At 39.8% G+C, this 15,070-nt stretch overlaps 1 protein-coding gene across 19 annotated transcripts in view; it reads left to right on the top strand.

Moving 5' to 3' along the window:
* KMT2C (lysine methyltransferase 2C) overlaps positions 1–15,070 on the top strand; it is a 261,336-nt gene that overhangs the window by 168,806 nt on the left and 77,460 nt on the right. For 18 of the 19 annotated variants that reach the window (XR_011463922.1, XM_070368932.1, XM_070368933.1 and 15 more), the window contains 2 exons: positions 5,517–5,636; positions 8,045–8,161. Coding sequence is in view for 18 of the 19 variants with exons in the window: in XM_070368932.1 (XP_070225033.1) it covers positions 5,517–5,636; positions 8,045–8,161 (237 nt within the window). In the remaining variant the exon portion in view is untranslated. The remainder of the gene's footprint in view (positions 1–5,516; positions 5,637–8,044; positions 8,162–15,070) is intronic. The other variant, XM_070368948.1, reaches the window with a different exon arrangement.

Genomic DNA, 15,070 nt, shown 5'->3' with positions numbered 1-15,070 from the left:
CCAACTTTTAACTAAAATTTAAAATACCACTGATATATATAATGGTAATTCATTAAAAGAAATTACCCTAGTAGTTATAATTGTCTGTTCTTGATTATGAGGTAAACCTTCATGCTGATACTTTGTCTTAGAACCTATTTAAAAAGTTTCATTAGTAAGTAGATAGATATTCTTCATTCTTCATGAGGAATAAAATACGTAGAGTAGATGCCAGCAGTGATTGTTTTCACATATCTTCTAAATACTACACATTGTATAAAAATGACTTTTAAGAACCCTATTTAGTATCATTTATATATATTTGTAGTGTAATTAATTGATACTAGGAAAGATTGATTATTATAAATTCACATAAACATTTCCATAGTACAGTTGTTTGGCTTCAAAGCCTTATTCTTAGATTCCTGTACATGGACACCAAGCAAGTTAGGTTGTGAACTTTCTTGATTTCTTCATCCATAAAACTACATCAGTTGCTTATTAGAATTTAATGATAATATATATAAAGCACCTGACACATAGCAAACCATGTCTGCCCTGTTTTCTGGATTTGCAGAATAATGCAGGTATCATGTGAAAATGGAGACTTGAGAAGGATGTGATATTTATGTGTTAAATGTAGTTCTGCAGAGGTGGTCCTGAAACCCAACACATTGACTCATAACTATTTCTAAAGAAATGTGCCAGCGAAAATAACTGCAGGCCTGACCGAGTCAAACACTGGCCACAGGAAATGCAAAAGGGTAGTAGGTTTTCAAGTTCAAAGCTGCCTAATGGCTGCACACATTTTAGAACTAAACTGCTATTTAATTATTCTGTGTGTGTGTGTGAGATCCGGTAGAGGAGACCACAGGTGCTGTGGGAAAGCAGACAGCAGGAGGAGCAGCTCTACTCAGGCTTAGGCATGTTTTCTAGGAGAAATGACCAGACCCCTGCTGCTTAAAGTGTGACCTGCAGACCAGCAATATCAGTATCACCTCTGAGTTTGTTACTCTGAATTTCAGGCCTCACCTTTGCTTGAGTGGAAATGTTAATTTTAAGAAGAACCCCGTGTAGCCTTAAGTCCAAGAAGCACTGCTCTAAACCACTTAGAGACTAGTTTTCATCCCCCAAAGTGTCTCGCCCTTTGGGGTGTCAAGCTACAAGACGTACAGATTAGAAGTACGCATCCCTGTCAGTGTGCTTGTGCCTGGCACATGTTTTAAGCCATTACCAAAATGACAGCTAGCGCCAGCCAAGTTTGCTTTCTTAAATTACTGAAGGCTAAAATGGCAACAGCTATTTCTCTACTTTATGTAGGATGCTGCTAAGTCGCTTCAGTCGTGTCCGACTCTGTGCGACTCCATAGCTGGCAGCCCACCAGGCTCCCCCGTCCCTGGGATTCTCCAGGCAAGAACACTGGAGTGGGTTAGTGTACATCTTATCAAATCACTCTCAGGACTAAGCTTTTTCTATTTGATGTTGAACTCAGTTTTGTCTATGACTTATGTTAAAAGAATTCTGTAAGTGATAAAAAGGAATTGTTTCTGTAATGGCTGTAATGTACATGAGTGAATGTGTGTACCAAAAAGACAAATTATGAGCACTTACGTCTTCAGTTTCTCTTACTGGTTGCCCTCCCTTTCTCTAAATCAGGCTCACCTGTTAACAGCAATCTTGGTTTGCATCGTATGTTGGGAGAGGGTGCACTTGAGGTTGACTCAGGTGTGGATCTCCGCGAACATTCTCTGACCACACTTGGAGCTGATCGAGTCCACGAGGGCTGTGGACTCCAGCCGTGAGGCTGACCACACTTCACAGCCAGCAGCAGGATTGATTTCTAATAGAAAGTTGCTCATAGTAGCCTACCCTCCCCCAGTCCTTTTTGTTCCCACTTGCCTCTTCCTTGAAACAGGAACAGCTGTGTAATTCACTAAGTTGAGAAATTTACCTGAGAGATTGGCCTCAAAGCAGAAAGGTGAATACCAACATCAAACAGTAATTATTGTTGGAACCTAATTCAGTCTGTGCAGAGTAGTATTTTTAAACTTTCTGTGGCATTTGAGATCAAGTTCGTTGTATTCATATTTAGCTCTCTTTGTAATTTGAATTCTCCTGACCTTTTTTCAACCCTCCTGTTTCTAGTTCAGTTTGTAGATAGGTTAAGAGTCACAGTGTGTGGGATATGTTGGTAAGTTTTAATAGGTGAAGAAATCTAAGATTCTTGGCTACCACTGATGGAGTTAGTGTTTCGTATTGTAGTACGGTGTTTACTGATGGGTTTTGAATATATGTGTGCAAAAAGGCTATGTAGAAAGTAGATGTTCAATAGGTGCTGAACAGAATGCCTACTTAGCAGTGAGCAAAAATAGTGTGTCTGCCATCAAGCTTATGGTTATATAGATAAATACAGGTAAAATCAGTTGTAAAAATGGGATAAACCACATTGCAGTAGATGGGGAAGCTGACCTTTTCTGAGTGGTCTGTGTAAACGCATTTTGATCACAACTGAGATCTGAAGGATAATTTATAACTGAAGTTGATAATTCAGGCAGTTTCTAGTTTTAAGGTCTCAGGTATATATTAGGTAATTTCTTCTTTGTCAAAATATCTAAGAGTATGGGCTCTACTTTCCAATGCTTTTTGATAACATACTTGTTAAAGTTTGTAATGTAATTACCCATGCTTTTTGTATAAGTTTTTCATAGCAGTTGAAAATGGCATGTAAGCAGTCTTCATCTGTAAAGCCCTTCATTTCCTTCATCCATGTGATGTGGTGTGAATGCTTTATGAGATGAGATACAGCTATAGCATCAAACTAACTTTTAAATTATGATGAATAAATATTATTTTAGAATATGACCTTTTATGGTATATTTTAAGAACTGATGTAATAGCAGTAAATGATCTACCAAAAGGAATTTAAAATGTGCAACACTAGCCAGATCTCCTCAGAGAAGAATATTGAGTGGATATATTGAGAGAACTCACTCTAGATGTGTCTCGCTCCAACTCTACCTCTAAATAATTCAAGACCCCGTGTTGTGTTCATTATGAGGATGCTTCAGGTGTGGTGAGGGAGACCATGGTTCATTGGAGTGCTAGGGAAAGGCCTCTCCGAGGAGGACGAGGTGAGGCCGTATCCGAAGAGCCGGAAGACGCCAGCCATTGGGCGGTGGGGGTCGCTGTGAGGCAGGAGGTCTCCGCCCGGGAGGAGCCCATGCATGCAGCCAGGGGAGCTCGGGCAGATCGGCGGCCCAGGTGAAATGAAGAGAGGCAGTGGGAAAGGTTTGATTTTCAGTGTCCCGGGCGTTATCAGAAGGTGTAGGAAAGGGTTGGAGTGTCTTGCTGGGTCGGGTTTACAGCTTTTGGGAGTCCATCTGATTGTGGAGAAAGGCTTGAGGAGGACGCGCAGACCCAGGCGAGCTGGGATGCGGTGCTGGCCATGAGGGCGCAGAGAAGCAGGACGGTCAGGACAGGCTGGAGATCAAATGGCTGAAGGTCCCGATGGTTCGGCTCAGAGGAGTGGTGGGGGAGGCCTGAAGCAGCGGAGAAGAGCGCTGAGGGAAGAGAACAGGTCTAATGACTACCCATTTTCTGACTCAACTGGGATCCATGTGTAAGGGTGGGGAGATGGGACTTGTGAAGGGAGAGAGGTTAGACGTGGTGAACTGGAGAGGTTTAGGGTCACCAGACAGAGATGCTGAGAGGGAAGCAGAAAATTGTAATAACTTGGAGCTTTCAGAACATGACTGCCCTGGCGGCTCACATGGTCAAGAGTCCGCCTGCAGTGCAGGAGCCCTGGGTACAATCCCTGGGTCCAGAAGATCCCCTGGAGGAGGAAATGGCAACCCACTCCAGTATTCTTGTCTGGAGAATTCCATGGACAGAGGAGCCTGGCCGGCTACAGTCCATGGGGTCTCAAAGAGTCAGACATGACTAAGTGGCTGACACTTTAATTTTCAGAACATGCTAGAAACAGAAATGAGAATTTGGGGAACAGCAGCATCCAAGATGGTGTTTTCAGCCCTCATTATAGATAAATACCATTGAGAACGAAACCAGAGAGAGGAGAGTGGTCCAGGCTTCTGAGTCAAGTGGAAGGAGGAACGTGCCTTGGAGGCCGAGGTGGGTCAGTGAGGGGAGCAAAGGGGCCTGGTAGAACTACACCTACTTGTTGAGAGTTGGAGTAAAATTATAGGAGAAATCGCTTTCGGCAGCACAGAGGTTACAGAAGACCCTGGATGCAGCAGGAAAGAGGCCAGGTGTGGCCTGAGATGCAGGATGATCCGTTAGCGGGGTAGCGACTTGTCCCTGAAGTCAGTGTAGCTGTTAGCTGAGCCGAAGGGAGGTAATTAAAGCGAAGCCAGGCTCCCTGTGTTGTCCTTCTCAAAGTACTGTTACTTCATTACCAGTCTCCTCCCCTAAGGGCAGTCAAGTTCTTACTTCTGGTTGATTATTTAAATCCCCTGACGGTACTTTAATGTGGTTTAATAGGCAACTGCTTGTCAGTTTGTTAGGAGTCTAGAAACCTGGTAAGTACCACGTTTTTTGTCTTTACTTTTAATCATTTAATGTGGTAAGACCGTAGTGTGCATTGTTGAATTATCTAATTCAAAATAGATTCTTTATTATTTGACATTTGTTTTGTGTTTTTCTTTTAAAATGTTACCTTTGTGGAGTAAACGTTTTTCTTTTTGCTGCTTCCTCATCAGATTAGTTCAGGTTATTTCTGAATGTGATTATTTGGAAGCAAAATGTGTTAGTTTTAACTATTTTGATAAGTACTATTTCTCGTATAAATAATCAGATACTTCAGGCATTTTAATTTGCAAATTTAGGACAATTTGCTTTTAACAATTTTCTGCTTTTCAAATTAGTTCCTTGGATGTACTTTAAGTGTAATAATCCCCTAAAAAAAAATAAAAACCAAAGTCCACAACTAGTGGGCACTGAAGGAACAGTAATTAAATGGCAGGATTATAATGGTGTTTACATCTTACGGTTACAAACTGACTTTCCAGATTTTACAGTGAATGTGTCTGTTGATGGCTCATGTTTCTGATTGCATCTTTTGGCCTACTGTTTCGGTGGTTTATAGCAAGAAGTATACCTAACATTCTTTAAGTTTACTCATTTCCCCTTTCTGGTAGAGTGAGTCATTAGAAAAGAGTAATGCCCAAATGGTTTCTTATAGTTTTAATATTTAAAGTTTGATTGACATTTATTTATATCTTCATGCTATAATTGCTGTTCAGAAGTCAATGTTGATGTCGCATAAACCTTAAATTAATATGCTTTATTGTACTGATGTTTCAACCGGAATGTAACATTTAATGTAAATTGTAGCTGCAAACATTTAAACATGAAGTCACTGTTAAGTGATAAGCTTACTTTCCTTACTTCCTTGAAGCAATTTGTCCTAAGTTTCCATACGTCTGCATTTGTTTTTGCTGTTCTAAAATTCCTTAGTTGCTGGCTTTGACTTTTACGTTGCGGAGTTTTATACATCTATTTTCTCACCTGCCATATCCTAGGGGGCTTGGAGTACCCATAATACAGTGAGCCCACCTTCCTGGTCCCCAGACATTTCAGAAGGTCGGGAAATTTTTAAACCCAGGCAGCTTCCTGGCAGTGCCATTTGGAGCATCAAAGTGGTAAATAAAACTGCATTTACATTCATATGTCATTTCTTTCTGGTTGGTTTTGTCCGAATAGAAGTTAAGAATTAAACTTTTCTTTTCTGGTTTCCAGAGCCACTTTTTACATCTAAAATTTTTAATATGAAGAAGCAACATGCTTGCCTTTAAAAACCTGGACTAGAAAGAAATTAAATTGCCATTTTACTTGACTGATTTTAAGTGTAAATTTCTAATACCTTTTTAATGTTTCCTTCTATATTGTAATTAACAGTATATTTTCTGTTGGGGGAAATCCTTGTCCCGTAGGCTATAAAGTAATTAAGGACTCATTCATGATATAAAATTTTGTTGCTCAGAAAAGAACAAAAGTAAAACTGCATTAATGTTTTATATACAATTGGAGAAGAAATAGCAGAATTGCGGCAGATTTCATTGTCTGTTAATAAAAATTATAGAAACTTTTTCATATCTTTGGTGGATAATTCTGCTAGTCCTTGACTGTAAGTTAAGCAATCTGATGCATTTTGAAGGGTGAAAAATTAATTTGAAAAAATGTTAATCATCTGAAAAGTTAAAACATTACTGACTAGAGAAGACAGTATTTCATCTTCTTTACTTAATTATGGAATAATGGTCTTTAATTTAGAATAAGGATTTCAAAGGGGTTCTAGATTCTGCTTTCTTATTTTCTATCACTTTTGGAAGAACTAGTTTTCAACTCAGATACCAATGCAAGGTATTGAAAACGTAAATATCTTTTTTAAGAGCTTGAAAGTCTTGCTTGACCATTTTGAAACGTATACCACTCATTTTTTACTTTTTCTTACCTGTGTCATTGGATGCTGAGGAAAAATGAGTTGAGGGATTACTATAGTCTTGATTCAATCACTGACTTGTAAAAAGTCTTTTATACCGATTAAAAAACAAAAACTATCCAGTCCAACCCTACCCTGTCCCTTGTTCCGAGAAGCTTGATATTTGAAGGAGAGGAGCTTAAGAGGATAAAGAGAGACAGATGGAAAACTAGAAGCTGGCTGTAACTTACTAAACTGAAGGGAAGAAGACCCCCTTCCCCTTTGTTCACGTGTGTCTTCCTTATGCTCACAGTATAGCCATAATTTATGTACTTGGAAACCGTTCTGCCAAGGAGGTAATGAGCTCAGTATTTCAAACTATGAAAAGTGAGATCCATTGAAGATGTGGCATATTATTTCACTTGTGAGGGGAAAAAAAAATCAGGATTTTCCCAAGCATTTTAGTAATCTTAAATATATGTAATTAGGTGTGTAGATGTCAGGTTTTTTTCAGGTAGTAATAAATCTGAGAATAAGAAAATCATAAAAACAAATAACCTTAGTACTTATTTGTTAAAATATCAGGAGATTCAACATGTTTTTCCAAAGATTTCTTTCTTGTATTAGGTAAAAATTCAGATAAATTATTTCTATTTTAAGTATTTATTATCTCAGTGATTTAAAGCAAGCCTTTTACATCAGCTTTTGAATGATTAAAGGAAATTGACAATTTTAATGACAAAAAATTACTATTGTATACTTAAATTATTTTTCATGCATTGTGTCAGTACAGAGTATTGGTTAAAAATGTAGACACTGGAGCCAGACTTGCCAGCTGTATGACTTTGGGCAAGTTACTTAACCATTTTATTCCTCTGTGCGTGTGTGCTCAGTTGCTTCAGTCATGTTTGACTCTTTGGCTGGACTGTAGCCCACCAGGCTCCTTTGTCAATGAGATTTTCCAGGCAAGAATACTGGAGTGGGTTGTCATGCCCTCCTCCAGGGGATCTTCCCAACCCAGTAATCAAACCCAGGTCTCTTGAGTCTCCTGCATTGGCAGGCAGATTTTTTATCACTAGCATTGCCCGAAAGCTCATATTCCTCAGTGTACTTATCTCTAAGTTATCTCTAACATGGGGATAATAAGATAGTAGTGACCATATGAGATTGTTGAGAGGAACAAGTGCTCGAGCAGTAGGTAGTAAGTACTCAGCGTATCTTAACTTTAGTATACTTGTAAGAAGCCAGCTAGAGAGAGTCCTTCCCTACACTTGCTCTGTATGTGATAAAATTAGTTACACGTGAAAGCACTTGGATAGAGGTGTGTCTGTTCTAGCCACCTTGAATGTAAGGTTAGCAAATGGAAATACAGTGACAGGTGTTTACTGATGCAGGGCATTCACAGTGGCAGACCCATGTTTGATTTTTAAGTTTGCAGATGTTTAGGTTGTAGAACACATAGCGGAAGTTGCAAATGATAAGCCTGGTCACTTAATAGCTGTCATTCGATGAGAATAAAAGAAGCAAGTGTATTTGTGTAACATTTCATATGATGGTTTATCTCACATTTGGATTTAAAATTCTTCTGAGCTTTTGTAAAATGCTGACTTTTCCATATCTGTTGTGTAGGGCCGGGGGTCCGGATTTCCAGGAAAGCGGAGACCTCGTGGTGCAGGACTGTCTGGACGAGGCGGCCGAGGCAGATCAAAATTGAAAAGTGGAATCGGGGCAGTCGTGTTACCAGGGGTAAGGCCTGCTCCCTTTACCTTTGCTGTAGTCCTTAATGTGTCAGCTGATGATGATAATCTCACTCTTACCACGTCACTCAATGGGCATGATTTGAGCATGCTCCGGGAGTTGGTGATGGACTGGGAAGCCTGGTGTGCTGCAGTCCATGGGGTTGCAAAGAGTCGGACACGACTGAGCGGCTGAACGGAACTTTAGATGCTGAGAGTCACATAAATAGGCTGAAATTATCTCAATTTGCGTGATTACTTACTTCTGACTGTGCTGGGTCTTTGTTGCTCCGCGGGCTTTTCTGTAGGTGAGGCTGGCGAGTAGGGGCTGCCCTCTAGCTGTGGTGCAGGAGCTCTCGTTGTGGTCCCCTCTCTCACTGCGGAGCATGGACTCTGGAGCACAGGCTCAGTGGTTGTGGCAAGCGGGCTGGGTTGCTCCACAGCATGAGGGATCGAACCCGTGTCTCCTGCATTGGCAGGAGGACTCTACCACTGAGCCAGCTTTCTTTTTAAACCTCTGACGAAGTTTCTTTTCTATTTCCTGCCTTACATAGAATCAACACTTCTCATGCCTTTTTTCTTTTCCTCCCATCCTCTTTGACCTTTCTGTGCCAACCCTTCCCAAAATCCAGTATGCAATATATTTGCTCTTCTATTAAAAACAAAAAATTCCTGTCATATTCTTGAGTTTATATGAAGAATTTAATTATGCGGGCGTTTTAAGTTTTTGATTGTAGTTGTTCTCAGTGTTGTAATGTTGTTTACAGAAGACATTAGGAATGTTGTAGGTTAGTGTGGACTCTAAAAATGTTGAAGGTTTTGATTGTCTTTTAATTTGAATTTCAGGTTGGTAAATATTTGCTCACTGGCACATTATGAGGCTTTACTTAAATGTGTTGAAAAAACCATGTTTGGCAAATAATGGCAAACATTTCATGCAGTGACTTTACTATTTTACTGATACCCTGTTTTTTAGATTCCAATTGTCATTTTAAGTTCAGGAGACAGGTAGAATCATTCAGTTTTCCTACTAAAGAAGTAAAGAAACCTGGATGCTGGTCCTTTTTGAAAAAAGCAAATTCCTCCTTCCCTGTCTTCCTCCCTCCCTTCCCCCCCCCACCCCTCCCCAAATTGGTAGACTTACTGAGATAAAATTGATATAAGGTACAGATATTTGAAGTGTATAGTTGTGTAGGTTTTGACATATGGTTGCACCCGTGAAACCCACGCTTCAATTAAGAACATCCTCAACCCCAGAATTCCTTTGTGCTGCCCGGAAGATCCCTGTCTTCCTTCTGGCCTCACCCCTGGGTAGTGCCTGATCTGATTTCCATCGTGTTTGCATTTTCTGGAGTTCATAAGTGAAATCGTACTGAATATTCTCTTTTGATATGACATATTTCACTCAGCGTCCTTACTTAGATACTCATTCATGCTCTTGTCTGCTAACAGTGCGCTCCGTTTTGCTGCTGAAGAGCATTACATAGTGTGGTGTGCCGCAGTGTGTATTGTCTGCTTACCTACTTAAGAACATTGAGTTCATGTCCGTTTTTTTGTCTCTTAGAAATAAATATGCTCTAAACTTTGGAAAAGGTCAGTTTTCATTCCAATCCCAAAGAAAGGGAATGCCAAAGAATGCTCAAACTACCGCACAATTGCACTCATCTCACACGCTAGTAAAGTAATGCTCAAAATTCTCCAAGCCAGGCTTCAGCAATATGTGAACTGTGAACTTCCAGATGTTCAAGCTGGTTTTAGAAAAGGCAGAGGAACCAGAGATCAAATTGCCAACATCCGCTGGATCATGGAAAAAGCAAGAGAGTTCCAGTAAAACATCTATTTCTGCTTTATTGACTATGCCTAAGCCTTTGACTGTGTGGATCACAATAAACTGTGGAAAATTCTGAAAGAGATGGGAATACCAGACCTCCTGACCTGCCTCTTGAGAAATCTGTATGCAGGTCAGGAAGCAACAGTTAGAACTGGACATGGAACAACAGACTGGTTCCAAATAGGAAAAGGAGTACGTCAAGGCTGTATATTGTCACCCTGCTTATTTAACTTCTATGCAGAGTACATCATGAGAAATGCTGGGCTGGAAGAAGCACAAGGTGGAATCAAGATTGCCGGGAGAAATATCAATAACCTCAGATATGCAGATGACTCCACCCTTATGGCAGAAAGTGAAGAGGAACTCAAAAGCCTCTTGATGAAAGTGAGAGAGGAGAGTGAAAAAGTTGGCTTAAAGCTCAACATTCAGAAAACGAAGATCACGGCATCCGGTCCCATCACTTCATGGGAAATAGATGGGGAAACAGTGTCAGACTTTATTTTTTGGTCTCCAAAATCACTGCAGATGGTGACTGCAGCCATGAAATTAAAAGACGCTTACTCCTTGGAAGGAAAGTTATGACCAACCTAGATAGCATATTCAAAAGCAGAGACATTACTTTGCCAACAAAGGTCCGTCTAGTCAAGGCTATGGTTTTTCCTGTGGTCATGTATGGATGCGAGAGTTGGACTGTGAAGAAGGCTGAGCGCCAAAGAATTGATGCTTTTGAACTGTGGTGTTGGAGAAGACTCTTGAGAGTCCCTTGGACTGCGAGGAGATCCAACCAGTCCATTCTGAAGGAGATCAGCCCTAGGATTTCTTTGGAAGGAATGATGCTAAAGCTGAAACTCCAGTACTTTGGCCACCTCACGCGAAGAGTTGACTCATTGGAAAAGACTCTGATGCTGGGAGGGATTGGGGGCAGGAGGAGAAGGGGACGACAGAGGATGAGATGGCTGGATGGCATCACCGACTCGATGGACTTGAGTCTGAGTGAACTCCGAGAGTTGGTGATGGACAGGGAGGCCTGGCGTGCTGCGATTCATGGAGTCGCAAAGAGTTGGACACGACTGAGCGACTGAACTGAACTGAAACTTTTATATCTCAGTTCATATCTGCACTTTTTCTCATGGATAATTACTTAGAGATGGAATGCTGGATATATGGTAGGTATAGGCTTAGCTTTTCAACGAAAGGCTGGTTGTCACGTTGGGTGTGACATTTTAAATTTGTAAGACTGTACAAGGCTCCATTTCTTCCACCTACTCACACACATTTGGTGTGGCCAGTCATCTTAATTTTAGCCAGTGTAACAGGCATGTTAATAGTGTCTTCTTTGTGCTTCTCTAGTGACTCCTGTGGAGAAGGCAATGGCAACCCAGTCCCAGTACTCTTGCCTGGAAAATCCCATGGACGCAGGAGCCTGGTGGCCTGCAGTCCATGGGGTTGCTAAGAGTTGGACACGACTGAGCGACTTCACTTTCACTTCCACTTTCATGCATTGGAGAAGGAAATGGCAACCCACTCCAGTGTTCTTGCCTGGAGAATCCCAGGGACGGGGGAGCCTGGTGGGCTGCCATCTGTGGGGTCGCACAGAGTCGGACACGACTGAAGCGACTTAGCAGCAGCAGCAGCAGTGACTCCTGATGTTCATCAGCTTTTTAGGTGCTAATTTGCTATATTTATATCTTCTTTCATAAGGTCACTCTTCACATCTTTAATATATTAAAAATAAATTGAGTAGTTTTTTTTTTTTTTTTTTTTTTAATTTACTGAGTTGAGATTTCTTTATTCTGGACACAAGCTCTTTATCATATATATGATTTGCAGATTTTTTTGCATTTTGATGTTTGTCTTTGCATGTTCTTAACTGAGTCTTTTGAAGAGCAGATGATTTAATTTTGATAGAGTTGATTTAATTTTGATAAGAGTAGATGATTTTAATTTTGACTTTATTGATATATTTATATATCAATAAATATCCAACTTACTGATATTTTCCCCCTTTGGGTTGTGTTTTCTGGTGCTGAGAAATATTTACGTAATCCAGGATCACAAAGAAGCTCTGCTTTCTTTTAGAAAGGTATTGCACTTAGATCTATGATCCAATTTGAGTTTTTTAACTATAGCATGAATCAGGATGAAAGTTCATTTTGTTTACATGCTGTGAATAGCCAGTTGTTTGAGCACTGTTTCTCTGAATTGCCTTTCATCATTCTTAAAAATCATTTTATTTGTGGGTCTGTTTTTCTAATCTCACTATACCATTGCTCTGTTTAGGCCGGTACTACACCGCTTTGATTACTTCTACTTTACAACTACTCTTGAAATCGGACACTATTTGTCTTTGGATTTTCTACTTTTCAAAGTCGTTTTGGCTATTCTAAATCCTTTGTACTGCTATATTAATTTTAGTGTTAGCTTGTCAGTACCTATAAAATAAACCTGCTAAAATTTTGACTGGGTTTGTGTTCAAAATATAGATTGACTTGGGAAAAATTGACATTTTAACCATATTGAGTTTTTGAATCCACGAACGCCAGTATTTCCACTTCTTTAGTTTCTTTCAGTGATGTGTAGTTTAACAGACAGGTTGAACAGACACTGTTAATCGGATTTATCTCTACCTACGGAGAAAGCAATGGCACCCCACTCCAGTACTCTTGCCTAGAAAATCCGATGGACGGAGGAGCCTGGTAGGCTGCAGTCCATGGGGTCGCTGAGGGTCAGACATGACTGAGTGACTTCACTTTCCCTTTTCACTTTCATGCATTGGAGAAGGAAATGGCAACCCACTCCAGTGTTCTTGCCTAGAGAATCCCAGGGACGAGGGAGCCCGGTGGGCTGCCGTCTATAGGGTCGCACAGAGTCGGACACGACTGAAGTGACTTAGCAGACCATATTTTTATGCTGTTGTTAATGGTAGTTTTGTCTTAATTTCAGATTGTTTTTGTCAGTTGCTAGTATTTAGAAATACTGCTTGTTTTTGTGTATTGATTGTGTACACAGTAAGGTTGTGTATACTATAACCATATGAAACTCCTTATTCTAATTGCTTATTTGTAGAATCCATTGGATTTTCTACATAAATGATCATGTTGTCTGCAAAGACAAAGATAAACTTTGTCTTTTTAATCTAGAGTCCTTTTGTGTCTGTTTTTTATTGAATTTGCGATATCTTTCACCACAGTTGGAATAGAAGTGATGAGCTTAGGTAATCTTGTTTTTGACCCTGAGGAGATAGCAGATAGTTTTTCATAATTAAGTATGGTGTTTAGTTTTAATAGACATCCCAAATCAGTTTGAGGAGATTGTTTTCTATTCATAGTTTGCTGTGATATTTTTAAAATCAGGAGTAGATGTCAGAAAATAGATTCTGTCAGTTTTTTGGTTTTTTTTTTTTTTTTTTTGCATTTGTAGAGATGATCATGTAGCTTGTTTGTTAATAAGTGAGTTACAAACATGGCACCCCAGTCCAGTGCTCTTGCCTGGAGAATCCCATGGATGGAGGAGCTTGGTAGGCTGCAGTCCATGGGGTCGTGAAGAGTCGGACACGACTGAGCGACTTCACTTTCACACTTCCCTCAATTTAAAAATTTTAAACACTGCAGATAGATCAGAGTGTTTCTACTGCTGCTACCTCCTGAGTCCTAGTTCTCTCACTTTGACCTGCTTGGAGAATTTACGTTTTAGGCTGATTCATATGAGACTGCCAGCGTTGAACTGCCTTTGACCGGCAGAACCAGCAACTCCTTATGCTTCAGCCTAGGATGTGTGTCCTTGGGCAGACACACAGTCGTTTTGCTGTGTTTGATGCCATGGTGCTGCAGCTCGCATAGTTTTCTGCAGCTTATTTTTCAACTCCACAGTGTAGTGTGATGATTTCCTGTATGGAAATCCATACAGATTTCTACCTTGATATTTTTTTAAATACTGCATAATTCTTCATAAGTTTGGATATTCTGTAGTTTTAGTCATTCCCTTGTGCTGACTGATTGGGTTGTTTATACTTTGCCCTTGTTATCTTTAGGCCTTTGTGACTATAAATAGTTTTTATTGTTGACATTGTGAAACAGTAGAAATGTCCATTAAAACTGCATTTAAACTCACGTATATTGAAAAAATGTATTACTGTAACATATTCCTTCTATTTAGTTACTCTTTTGTCAGTATTTGTTAAGAACAATAATTCTATTTTTACTTTGTGTTTCAGCTCAATTCTTCCACATTAGATTGTAAGCTTTTAAAGCAAAGAGGGTGTATAATTTTGGCATTGGTTTTCTTATCCTCTGTTTTTAACATCCAGTTCAGAGCTTTTTTCATGATAAGCACGCTGGAAATAATTATTAACAAGTCAGTGTGTACTTAGTTGATTTGGTCAAATTTAACTAAGTACATAACTTAATGACTGTGGTTGATCATCCTTTGGCTAATACTGAAATTTTGATAAGTTACTCAAAATGATTATATTCTGAAGCGTTACTGTCCAAAAAGAAATATGCGACCCATAACGTATTAAGATATTAGTCGCTCAGTCATGTCCAACTCTTTGTACCCCCCAGGACTGTAGCCCACCAGGCTCCTTTGTTCATGGGATTCTGCAGTCAAGAATACTGGAATGGGTAACCATTCCCTTTTCCAGGGAATCTTCTTGACCCAGGAATTGAACCCGGTTCTCTTGCATTGCAGGCAGATTCTTTACCATCTGAGCCACCAGGGAAGCCCCGTGTGACCTATATATGCAATTTAGAACTTTGTAGGGAATTTCCTGGAGGTCCAATGGTTAGGATTCCACCCGGACTCACTGCCAAGGGCCTGGGTTCAGTCCCTTGTGGGGGAAATAAGATCTAGCAAGCCACACAGCTTGGCCAAAACCCACCCTCTACCTACTAAAACAAAAAAACCTTTCTAGTAGCTACATCAAAAAAAAAAAAAGGAACAATGAAATGCTATTTTGGACATAATGAATCAAAAAGTATATATTAAAATATTAATTAATTAATTAAAAATTAATTTTAATATATACTTTTTGATTCATTATGTCCAAAATAGCATCATATCAACATGTAATTTATAAAATGCACAAAA

Source organism: Bos mutus, chromosome 4 (genome assembly GCF_027580195.1).
Source record: "Bos mutus isolate GX-2022 chromosome 4, NWIPB_WYAK_1.1, whole genome shotgun sequence".
In the NCBI taxonomy this organism is placed as follows: Eukaryota; Metazoa; Chordata; class Mammalia; order Artiodactyla; family Bovidae; genus Bos; species Bos mutus.
The sequence above is the reverse complement of the archived record's forward strand: the minus strand, read 5'-3'. Positions and strand labels throughout refer to the sequence as shown.